The following is a 13189-nucleotide window of genomic DNA, read 5'->3' as shown; positions in this document are numbered from 1 at the left end:
AACGAAATCAGTAGTGAGAGGCACAGATACCGGTGCTCCGTGGAACTGGCAGGCAGGCAGCTGTCGTCTTGCTGAGGAGTATTACATCCTTAACTCAGGCCAGGCTTACAGAGTTTTTTTGCTTTGTTTATTTAGCTTTTTTCCTAAACCTTTTGAGTAAGTAGAGACATCATGCCCCTTCATCAGTGATTATTTCCTAAGAACAAGGACATTTTCTTACATAACCATAGTCCAATATCAAAATCAGAAATTTTAACACTGAAAAAATACTACTATCTAATCAGCAGTATACATTCAAATTTCATCAGGTATCCCAATTTTATCTTTCATATAATTATTTTCCCTAGTCCAGCATCCAGTTTAGGATTACACATTGCATTTATTCATGTCTCTTTAGTCTCCTTTAATCTGGAATATTCCTCAAACTTTGTCTTTTTTGACCTTAGCATTTTTGAAGAATACATACTCCTTATTTTGTAAAAATGTACCTCAATTTGGGTTTTTCTTTTTCCTTATGGTTATTAGATTGAGGTTTTTGGCAGGAATATCCCAGAGCTAATGTATGTCCTCTAGGTCTCTCCTTCTTATTTTCCCTTTGTAATTAATAAGTAATTCGTGGGAAGTTATTTTGAGACTGTAAATATCCTATTCCTTATCGGATGTTTCTCCCACTAGTTTTAGCATTCATTGATGATGTTCTAACTCCATCATTCCTTTTATACTTACACTTATTACATGGTGTTCTGTGAGGAAGCACTTTCTCTTCTCCCCTATCTGTGTATTTATTTCTTTGTATCAGTATGGACTTACGGATTCTTATTTCAGTTAGACTCAATTTGTCCCATATTTGGCCAGTGGGAACCCCCATAAACTTTTGGCTAGCTGTTTTGTAATACTTGAAATCCACTAGAAAACAAAGTAGGATATGATGATTCATTAGAATTTGTCAGCACTCCTGAAAAGCTGCTCTGACACAATGCCATAGTCTGACTCTGGTTTATTGATCGGAGATGACATGACAAGAACAGTACTGTTAGCAGCACTTCGAGAGTTACAGTAGCCCTGTGTGCCACAATGAGCAGATTTTAATTCCATATGGAAAAAAGCCAAAAATACAACTCCAGTTCTATACTTATCTGAAACAGGCTCATCAAATTTCTGTGGTTAGAGAGTTTAACCTCTGTGGTACATTGTGAAGCGATGACCATAACCGAACAGCCACGTACATAGAGCAGCAGATTATCATGAGGCAGAACAGTAACTACCTCCCAGGAAGAGCAGTGGTGGCAGCCATGCAGCCGACTGGGGAGCTCTAGGTTGAATGAGATAAAGGATTATGTTAAACATCTTTTAATCTTGGGGATTGACTGCTAACAGGATGCATTGTGAGGTTTGGCATTAAAGCCCCAGATTTACTCATATTATTGAACAATTAAAGATTTATGAAAGTTACTATTCACTTAAAAGTTATTATGATTGAACTCTGCTTAGTAGCTTTACATTTTTTTAATCTAGGTTAACTACATTTCTATTTAGTGGAATTAAAATTTGTACTTGACTTCTTTTTCCTCCCCTCACCCTTTTTTTTTTTTTTAACAGAAAGTGACTTTAGTGATGATTTTAGTGATGATTTTGTAGAAACTCGACGAAGGCGGTCAAGGAGGAACCAGAAAAGACAAATTAACTACAAAGAAGATTCAGAAAGTGATGGTTCCCAGAAGAGCTTACGGCGTGGTAAAGAAATCAGACGAGTTCACAAACGTAGGCTTTCCAGCTCAGAGAGTGAAGGTAAGGACTAGCTCTCCAATTGAGTAGAAGTTTGGACAAGGCAAAAGTGGAAGTTGTAAAGTGAGCTCCAGATTGTGATTCTGTACCATTTCTTAGGAATTTAATAACCATAATATCTTTGAGATAAAACTCATTATTTTATGCCTGATCACTATTACAGTTTAAATAACTGATACTTGAGAAGATACTAATTTTTAAGGTCTTCATTGTAATAATTCTTCATTGAAACTAGAATAATGTCAGAAAGTTGTGATCTGAACAAGATTTCTTTCACTTTCTTGTTATTGGTGGCCTCATTTTGAAATAATGTCCTGTGCCTTGAATAGCCGAACAGTTTTCATATCAAAGGTGCCTATTGTCTCTCTCCACCTTGACAGTGAGCTTCTGTTGGTTAACTGTTTTATTTCCTAATAGCTTTAACTGTGTCCCAAACCAGAAGTGCAGGAAAAGCTCTAAAGTGTGAATTTGTGATATTCATTTAGTCTTTGTAGTTATTCCAGAATTCTTTCCAATTTCATTTTAAATGATTCTAACCCTCACCTTCCCCTCTTTCTTTTTTATATATTTAATTCTCCATTGTTTATGACCTGTTTTGAAGATTATTTCCATTCATAGATCCTTGTCAATTAAGTTTGAGCCCAAGCCAGGAGAGAAAGGGGAAAAAAATGTTTGGATGTGGGAGGCTAAAGACGGGAGGTGAGCATCTGGTTGAATTTGTATTTCTCTTCATATGTCATTAAAGACAGACATAAATTTGTTAATTCACCTATTAAAAACAAATACTTACTGAACTTGTCACTGTCCTAGGCACTGGAAATAGAACATTGAGCAAAATAGCCAAAAACATATAACTCCCTCATGTAACTCTTATTTTAGTTTGGGGAAGAGAGATAATAAACATGATAAGTAGAATATCTGATATTTTAGGTGGAGATAAAAGTTGTGGAGAAAAATAAAGTAGAAAGGAGGGTTGAGAGAGTAGTTGGAATTTCAGGTAGGGTACCAAAGGAATGTCTTACTAAGAAGACAACATTTGAGTAAAGACCTGAAAAAAAAGTGTTGAGTACATCATACATTTATCTGAAAGAAGGATGGATACAGGCAGATGTAACAACACATGTGAAGGCCTTGAGGAAAGTTTGTGCCTGACATGTTCAGGGGACAGAAGGGAAACCAGGGTCGTTGGAGGGGAATGAGTGAGGGGAAGAATAGTACAGGATGAAGTGGAAAGGTCAACAGGGCCGGGTCATGTAGAGCGGTTGTCAGCAAGCTGTTTGTGTAAATAAGGATTTTGTGAATCGAGTTTTATTGGAACACAGCCACACCCACTATTTTACATATTATCTGGGCTGCTTTCACACGGAGTTGAGTAGTTATAACAGAGACTGCAGGGCCCGCCCTTTACCAAAAGAAATGTCCAGCCTCTGATGAGGAGCAGCGTTGTCCAGCTGAACTTCTGCAGTGATGGAAATGTTCTCTATCTGTGCTGTTCAATAAAGTGGCTACCTGCATATGACTGTTGAGCACTTGAAATATGGCTAGTGTGACAGGAACAGAATTTTTAATTTTTATTTAATTTTAGTTAATTTAAATTTAACATAACCACACGGGATTAGTAGCTACCATATTGGGTAGTGCAGTAGGCCATTGAATAGACTTTGGATTTTATTCTGTGTGAGATGAGAAATATTTGAAGGATTTTGAACGATATGATCTGACATGTTTTATTTGCTATGGGAGCTGTGTAATGAGTAACTTGAAGCGGACAGGGAGAGAGTCTAGGAGACTAGTTGGGAGGCTATTGGAATAGGCGAGGTGAGCAATGATGGTGAGACTAGGGCAGTAGCAGAAGAGGAGTGAAAAGCAGTCAAATTATGGATATATTTTGAAGGTAGACCCAAAGGATTTACTGCCGGGTTAGATGTGAGAAAGAAGGGAATCACAGGGGTGGGCTGTATAGCTGAGTGATAGAGGATGTGTTTGGCATTCACAAGGTCCTGGATTCAATTCCCAGGGCCTCTGTTAAGGGAAGCAAAATTTAAAACAATTTTTTAAAAAAAGAAAGAAAGAAGGGAATCAGGGATGACTGAGCAGTTGGAAGAAGAGAGTTGCCAGTAGCTAAGCTGGTAGAGACCAGAACAGCACAGGTTTCAGGAGGAAGTTTAGGAGCTCATTGGGGTTGAGTTACCTCTTTAGAAATCCAGGCATAGATGTTGAGTAGACAGTTTGATACATGAGTCTGGAACTTAGAGATTGGTTGCCTAAAACAAATGAGAGAGTCATCAGCATGCAGGTGGTATGCAAAACCATGAGACTAGGTGAGATCACCTAGATGTAAGTATAGACAAAGAAGAGGAGACATTTAAGGACTACCAAGGTCATTTAACAATACGGGGTGAGAGTTAGTGCAGTATTTCACATATCTGGAGTTGGGTGCCCAGTTTGAATCTTTCCTTATCAGTATGTCTGCACGACTGTCTAATTTGAGAGCTAAAGGGAAGGAGTGTCTTAGTTTGTGACCATCCTATAATCATTTAATTCAAGATTCTGCTCTTTCTTAAAATCGTAGGTGAAGTACACTGTGAATCATATTGGGCATTGTTGTGGGACTGAGAGGAGAGAGAAATCAGGCCAGTCATTGAAGGAAAATATGTATATACAAGCAAGTCTGAAAGCAGGACATGGGGTGAATATGGGAGGAAAAGGAGAATTACTTAAATCTGTCAGTGGTTAACTGTGCCAATGGCTTAAATGTGCTGTTTATTCTAGAGAGCTATATGTCCAAGAACTCTGAAGATGATGAGCTAGCTAAAGAATCAAAGCGGTCAGTTCGAAAGCGGGGTCGAAGCACAGATGAGTATTCAGAAGCAGATGAGGAGGAGGAAGAGGAAGGTAAACCATCCCGAAAACGGCTACACCGGATCGAGACAGATGAAGAGGAGAGTTGTGACAATGCTCATGGAGATGCAGATCAGCCTGCCCATGACAGCCAGCCCAGGGTCCTGCCTTCAGAACAGGAGAGCACGAAGAAGCCCTATCGGATAGACAGTGATGAGGAAGAAGACTTTGAAAATGTAGGCAAGGTGGGGAGCCCCTTGGACTATAGCTTAGTGGACTTACCTTCCACCAATGGACAGAGTCCTGGCAAAGCTATTGAGAACTTGATTGGCAAGCCGACTGAGAAGCCTCAGACCCCCAAGGACAACAGCACAGCCAGTGCAAGCCTGGCCCCCAATGGGACAAGCGGTGGGCAGGAGGCAGGGGCACCAGAAGAGGAGGAGGATGAGCTTTTGAGAGTGACTGACCTTGTTGATTATGTCTGTAACAGTGAACAGTTGTAAGACTTTTTTTCCATTTTTGTGCTAATTTATTCCACGGTAGCTCTCACACCAGCGGGCCAGTTATTAAAAGCTGTTTTATTTTTCCTAGAAAACTCCACTACAGAATGACTTTTTAGAAGAAAAATTTCAACAAACCCTGAAGTCTTTCTGTGAAGTGACCAGTTTTGAACTTTGAAGATAAATAATTGCTGTAAATTCCTTTTGATTTTCTTTTTCCAAGTTCATGGTCCTTGGTAATTTCATTCATGGGAAAAAAAAATCTTATTATAACAACAAAGATTTGTATATTTTTGACTTTATATTTCCTGAGCTCTCCTGACTTTGTGGAAAGGGTGGATAAGAATGCATTCCGAATCTGTGAGGGCCCAAAACAGAATTAGGGGTGGGAGAAAGCACTTGTGCTTTAGCTTTTTCATATTAAATATATATTATATTTAAACATTCATGGCATAGATGATGATTAACAGACTGTTTAAAAGTTCAAGTCTGTATTGTTGCATATTGAGAACTGTAGATAACATCATACATAAGTCATTTAGTAACAGCATTTATGAAATCAACTTGTTTACTACTGGAGATAACCACACTTAATAAAGAAGAGACCAAGAAAATTCCATCATAAAAAACTCTAACCTAAGTTTCTGTTATAGCGGAGTTTCTTGTTTTAAAAAAAGAAAATCATCTGAAAAGCATTTGTAGAGTAAAATGTATAATGAAGCTTTGACAACCAGATTGTGCTAGCAACAAATTTTTTAAAACAGCTTTATGCAGTGGTGATGAGGTGGCCTTTATTTAATATGTTATCATGGAGAGTTATTCGTGAAATGAGTGTGGTCTTTCTTAAGGCCCAGGTGGACTATAAACTTTGCAGATAGTGTAACTCTTGTCTTCTGGCCACTTAACATTTAAATATCTGAAATACCATTTAAAAAGAAGTACATCTGTACAAAACATGTGAAGAGATGGATGTGAAGCTGACAGCGGTATTTTAGCACATTTGAAGAAGGGGAAAGGATTTTCAGGTGAATTTTAACTGGTCTATTCTTGCCCTTAGTATCTACTTCAAATTGAAGTCTACAAACAAAGCAGTTCCTTTGGGAGGTTTTCAGTTTGAGTTTTAGCATGTGTGTGTGTGTATGTGTGTGTGTATGTGTGTGTGCTGGAATTTCCTATCTGCCTGGATATATTAGCAGGGTTTGAATGTAGTTTTGGCCTTTGGCCATTAGACTTCTATTAAAATTCATTAATAGTCACATGACCAACATAGAGTTGATTGAAAACCACCAATATACTTAATAGGCATGACATCCATTTCAAACATCTCAACACTTTGAAGATTAACCCTTTGTTTCAAGAAAAAGGGGTTTGTAACTAACTAAATATCTAACATGTAATTGACACTAAAATATGAACTTTGTCTTATTTAGTTTCTGTTACAGCTGTAAAATTTCAGGCAGAGCCATAAATAACATTGTATAAAGTGTAGCACTTGTGATTAAACCTTGCCTGTCAAATTCTGAAACCTTCAGCCGTTACTTCTGTGAATACTTTTGCCCTGGGATTGGGTTTTCTGTTCCAGTGTTGTGTCTGTTGCCGGCAATGGACACACCATATCTGCTGCTGGCCCAAGGAACTTCATTAATTTTCCTTTCCAAATTAAGCATTGTATGTGCTAGTCAGTGTATAGTAAAGCACTTCTCTTTTTTATTATTAAAAAGCTGGCATTAGACTTGCATTATAAATACCTCTCCAGAAACTTTATACTCCTCTTTTCCTTCCTCAACAGGTGTTGCCCTTAAATCTTATCTTTTGCCTTGAAAGTTTATAGCTGTTGTTTTTCAGCTGTTGGTTCTTGTTTGTTTTGTTTTGTTTCACTTTAGTTCTGTAGTACCTGCCCATTAATATTTTTGCTTTGATTCTAGCAATGTATATGTATCTGTATAAAAAAATAAAATAATGAAAGCAGCCTAAAAAGAGGATGCACCAATAGCATGCGGTTCCAAGCAAGTTGTGATTTTTATTTTGAGACAATGTTCCACTGGAAGGGAGGGGAAGGGCTTATATTCACAGACAGTAAGCAGGGCTATGTAAGGAGCCACATTCATTTGCCAGGCCTGCTTTCTGGCTAGGTTTCTTTCATTTATTTGAAAGAATTTGGAATGTTAGCCTTTCTAAGTATCTAAAACAGGCAGGCTATAGAAGGATTCTATTAATAATGCAAGGTAAGTGGTTAGAATGTGCGGGTGGCCTATCCTGCCCCAGTCTCCCTCTACCATTTTAGTCCTGCAACTGGGTAAAGCCACTACCATGTAGAAACACCCATGTACCCTGTCTCTACCTCTGGACACACCAGCTTCTGCTTCAGTGTATTACTTCTCTTCAGTTAAGTAAGTGACAAGAAATATTAAATCGATAGATTATTTCTTTTACAGGATGCCTAATGTGAAATAAGGAGTTCTTTTTACCCTTCCGCTATAGAGAACAAAAGGTAATTTTTATCACAGTAAAGACTGAATATTCCATTTAGCAAATGTCCCACTGACATGGGTTATGATACCACTTTTGCTGCCTGTTATTTACCAAACTTGAACTGTGAGTATGAACTTGATAGTGTCTCCCCTCTCATTCCTTTACATTGTCATTAAACCAGTTAACTATGCTTCATCTACAAAGAGTGCAGTCCAAGCACCTGATACTTAATAAATTATTATTATGCAGATAGATTAATTATGGCTGATAAAACAGTTCCAAAGCAGCTCTACTGCTTGCTGTTTAGATTCAGTCCCTGAAAGAGTTTGTGTTTGCTGAAATACTAATTCTGATCATGCTTTGGAGAAGTTGAAAAGGAACAAAAATTAGGGAAAAGTGAATGTTCTTTATCCAAAGACATAATTCAGTCACTAGGAACTGGACAGAGTGTAGGAAAGCAGCGATTCATCTAGAGTTCAGAACACAGATCCTAGCTGTTAGAGCACTCACCTTGGATTCAGGCTCACTGTACCTGCTATATAACAGAGCCCTTTAATACTTTAAATCCCCTTTTTGGAAATACAGATTGGATTCCCAATATCCAACACCACGGTCTATAGCAGATGTATTAAGGGGAGATGTAGTTTAGTACTCAAAATATTTAGTTTGCAGTTTCTGTAAAGGTTTGAAGACTAGCCAAATTTTCACAAAGCAGAAACTTTGAATTAAGATACGTGAAAAGAACTCAAACTGAAAATACACATTTTGGTTTTGTATATTTGTGCTAATGAAATAGTGTTTCGTGTAAATGTTTTCTGTTGTTGGCACATTTCTAGGAAATGATGGCAGAGATATTTTCAAGAATATAGTTGATATATTGAGGTTGGTTTTCCTCTGCATATCTTTTTCCAGTTGGTCAAGGTTGCAGATTTCGAGAATAAATAGGAATTTCATTTAGAATAAATTTATTTCTACTGATAATTTTTTAAAACAACCTACCAAAGAACCAAGGACTTCAAATTCTAAGACATTGAAAGATTTTTAAACAAATTAATTTTAACAGGATATTACAAACTCCAGTTTTTACTTTTCAGTTGATAGAAGCCATCCTGTAACATGCATTTGGGCAAAGAACATATATATTAAGAAAAATACAGGCATTTACTTACTTAGAGTTTAAAATGGTGTGGAAATGTTAGCTATTTTTACGTGGGATTGATGGAATTTCCTTTGTTACAAGGAATGCCTTTTTAGCTTATGTTTGTGGGGACAAGAGATGTTAACCATTCACTAGTTTGTTCTACTGTACAATTGAAAGGAACCTAATGAAGCTACAAGTTTGATATTCAGAAAAAGTTATGAACTCTGCCCTTCACCAACACAGTGGAGCAGGTACCTGATTCATAGCATTTCCTCACAGATAGAGTACAACTTTTTAAAGACCCTGATCTTTTTTTAGATGGAATGAACATATATGTGTATGTATATATACAAAAATTAATATATATATACATACTTTAGATGTTAGAAGAAATAAAAATGAACCCTTTGAAATTATCATTTGACATTATAAAAAAGAAAGACATAATTGTAACTGATAAGAAATTATGAACATTATTTAATTACAGAAAGCCTAGAGAAAAATAGTGAAGTTCCTCTTCTTGGTTTGACATCCTAAAAATATATTTTCTGGTTCTCCCAAGAAGCAAGAATGCCAAGACTGTATACCTTCTGTATCTACCTAGTCCTCTGCTTAATATCTGTTATTAAACTTAACTTAGAATAAAATCCATTCTTATTTTATCCACACAAAGGTACCCTATGTGTACCTTTAAACCTACCTTGAAAGTGGCAAGCTAACTGCTGATTTACATTGTTTTTATACCAGTCCTGAAAGACAAGACCCTTTGCTATCAGTGTATTTAAACTGAGTTATCGTGTTATGTGTATACTTAATAATTTGTTTTCAAAATACTTCACTCTTAAATTATCATTAACATTTTTGAGTGCCAAGAATTGCTAATTAACTATGTGACACATATTGAAGATAGTCACTCCCTAGCAAGCAAGCAGTCATAAGCCAAAATGCAGTGTGCTCAGTATGTAACTACTCTAAAAGGTACACTGAACATTGCTTTTTTTATTCATATAAACCCTCTCAGAAATTGGTTAGAATATGATTCCATAGTGAATTTTTTTCAATTTGGTCATGTAAGCTCAATTTTTTTCTCATTTTATATTTATACCATTTCGCTCTGGGAAATGCTGCAAACCCAATTCTGGCACACTGTAGTGATTTCAGTTAATAAAGATTTTGATTTTAATAACTAAGGTGTCTATCCTATGCATAAGTTATATGAGAGGGCATAACAAGTTATTAGACAAGTAGAAATCTATTAATTAAGCTCCTTAGACATTATGAGAAAAGACATTTTTAAAGGAACTACATTTGTGTTTTTTGCCAAACCGGTACAAGCTAGAAAATGCACTAAGGACTGAGTGATCTGCCTTGTTCATTTTGCCACTGGATGATGTAAGTTAAGAATGGAATTGTTAACCCTAACTATATATTTTCTTGACTTTCATCAGTTTCTAAAGAAATCTAATTTAAGTGTTTGGGGTTTGTTTGACCTGTATTTATTGAGTTCTGATCATAGACCAGGAGCTAGCTGCATGTTATGCTTATGGATGGCCAGAACACAGTCATTGGGAAACTTAATGGCTCAAGACCTTCTGAATCATTTAACTTATTTTGTATGTTGCAAAAAAAAAAGTTTATTTTGCTTGAGAGTCACATTTTTTATAACTGTACAGCTTTTAAGGGATGGGAGGTGGAAAAGTACCCTAAAATAGGATGTAGATTTTTACAATTGTGTTTATGCTAGAACATCTACAGGTGCATTATGTAATTAAACCTAAAATTGTTAAAAATTTTGTGCCATGGTCTTTTTCATTCTCCTGCCCCTTAACAGAGTTGGTGCATGTCAATACTGCTATATGGAGAAGCCTTGAAATTAGGCTAACCACCCTGTCTCCAGAGCTTTAAGATCATTGCATGAAAATTACACACACATACACACACAAACACACACACACAACACGTATATACAAACATGTAGGCACACATACACACACAGATCTAATTAAATTAGTGTAAATGGATTTTCGACTTTGGAACAGCTATAATAGCCTAAATTTGGCAGTTAGCAGCATATTCTTAGAGTGTGATTTTCACGATGCCTAACTAGGGTATTCTCAGTATTGGTCTGGTTTTTGTTCTCTTATCAAAGTAGTTTCTTGATCTGCATTGTAGCTTGCCCAAACCTGCCAGGAGGTTTTGTATACCCCTGAAGGGAGTGTTGTGTGCTAGGATAGGGGCTGGGGTGGGACAAAGCTTAGTTTCTTTTTAATCTATAAAAGAAGGAAAAACTAGAATTGTTCAGTTTGGTTCTTGTAGACTTCATTCAGTAGACTTAATTCCACAGGATTATTTGCTGGAGGCATGGCAGGAAGGGATTTCTGATTCAAATTCCAATTCCCTTCTTAATTGATAAAAAGTATTTTGCAGTCTTGTAGAGTCGCCTGTTCTAGCAGTCTCTTTACATAGCACATTTTACCATGTTATACTGACACCTTTGTTTAAATGCCAGTACTTTCTGTTATCTGATAATTTACATTCTAATTTCTTACCTTTGTAGCACAAGTATATTCTTGTAAAGAAGTAAATTCATAACTTGTACCTAAGTTACCTTTATCTATTGTCAGTTAATGTGGGATGTCAGTTTCTTTCTGTCCTCATCCATTCAGAGGTGAAGCCTGGGAATCACGAATTTCCAGGCAAAGAGTACAAATTCCAGGTAAGAATTTGTAGATGGTATATGTTAGACTTTCATTTTAATTTTACAGTAATAGTAGGCTGGGATCCAGGGAGTGTTTGATCAGAATGCCTCTTGGATTTTCATACATGCTTATATGAAATGCTTTATTTTCCTATGCATAGAAAAAATTATTCCTGGAATAGGTTCTCAGAATGCTTTATTTTGTTTCTAGGAGATGAGAGCTAAAGCAGAAGCTCCAAGATTAGCATAAAACTCGAGGTAATAAGGAATGTGATGTTAGTCAAACAGGAGAAGCTGGCATGCTCTCTGCCACATATAATGTACCGCATGTGTGAGGGGGGGGAAGAGATTTGAAAACTGGAAATGTGATTCCAATAGTGCACAAAGTAAATTTTGTGCATAAAAAATATGGGAATTCCTGGTAGCTTAAAGCTTCAGGGGTTAACTGCAGTGTATGAACACCTAGTGTGTTAGAATTGCAGTGCATAGTTGTTTAAATAAAATTCCTTGTAAGTGATGACCAAAATATGTTGTGGCTCGTGCCAATATTTTTGTTAATGAAATGTTCAGTGTCTCACTACAGTCTGATCAGAACTCTTGGTGTTATAAGACCGGCCTAAAGCTGTTTTATGGCTGTTGGCCTAACTGTGTAACTTTTTTCTTTCAAAATGTTTTATTATAATACTTATGTCATTTCTTTCACGTAATATATGTCAATTGTCATAATAAAAAAATTAAATAATCTGATGTATTTAGCATGATGTGTTTGCAAACTTAGTTTATTTTCAACTCTGTGGCACACAGAAAGTTAAGAATTTTCTATGACAGCTGATGAAAGTTGAAAATTTTTACCACCCCAGAAATAGATACTACCTAGAAAGTAGATTTGCAAGTGCGTCACTTTCCCCAAAAATAATTTTTAAGGCTGTTTGCCATGGATGTGAATTACAGATATTAGAAAGCTATTCTTGAGGTCTATCTTTGGCCTCTGGAGAATTGACATATTAAAGAGGCCTTGGACTTGTTCTGTGTCACCCTGTGGGAGCACAGAACTAGACCAGAGGGCAGAAGCCATAAGGCAAAAGCTTTCCTTTTATTCTATGGAAATTCTTTTTTACAGAATTCTCTAATAATAACCGTAGGTGTGAATTCTCACCACTAGGGGATGTTTGGGTGTAGATGGAACTGCCATTTGGCAGGAGTATAATCAACACATTTAAAAAGGGGTGAGACCAGATGACTTTTAAGGGGCCCTTTCAATCCTGAATATAATTCTCATCTACAAATGTTGATTTGATAGATTTTCCTTACTCTTGGAATACAGTAGGATTCATCGAGAAGTCATTTTTTTCCCCAACAAACTAGTTCATCACTATATGCAATTCTGATTTAAAATATCAATAAACCACTTAGGTAAAGAACTTTGGTGATCAGAATTTCACTTAATGGAGTGAAAACTGATCCATGCTGGCAAGAAATGACCAGCTACAATGCTTCTTAGTGATTTATTTGAAATGTTCACTTAAACAGAATTGGTCAAAGGGAGGTGAGATGCTGTTTTAGAAGCTAAGGGTGACAGTGCTATGGCAGCCTTGAGAGAGTTCAAAGGAGGCTTTTCTGGAGCTGCGAGTGGGGTCCAGAACATGACTGTCAGCCCACATCCCTTTCAGATTGAGACCAGAGGATGTAAAATAGTTACTTTCTTTCAAAAACTGCCAATTGGTTCACTATACTGTGATCATTTAGTAGTGA

General features: G+C 36.7%; 1 protein-coding gene across 1 annotated transcript in view; it reads left to right on the top strand.

Annotated features, from left to right (window-relative positions):
• RSF1 (remodeling and spacing factor 1) overlaps positions 1-12184 on the top strand; it is a 124563-nt gene extending 112379 nt beyond the window's left edge. The window contains 2 exon segments of the mRNA XM_010973458.3: positions 1600-1788; positions 4558-12184. Coding sequence (XP_010971760.2) covers positions 1600-1788; positions 4558-5129 — 761 coding nt within the window. The 3' untranslated portion in view covers positions 5130-12184.
• Positions 12185-13189: the final 1005 nt, after the last annotated feature.

This window comes from Camelus bactrianus, chromosome 10 (genome assembly GCF_048773025.1).
Source record: "Camelus bactrianus isolate YW-2024 breed Bactrian camel chromosome 10, ASM4877302v1, whole genome shotgun sequence".
NCBI lineage: Eukaryota > Metazoa > Chordata > Mammalia > Artiodactyla > Camelidae > Camelus > Camelus bactrianus.
The sequence above is the reverse complement of the archived record's forward strand: the minus strand, read 5'-3'. Positions and strand labels throughout refer to the sequence as shown.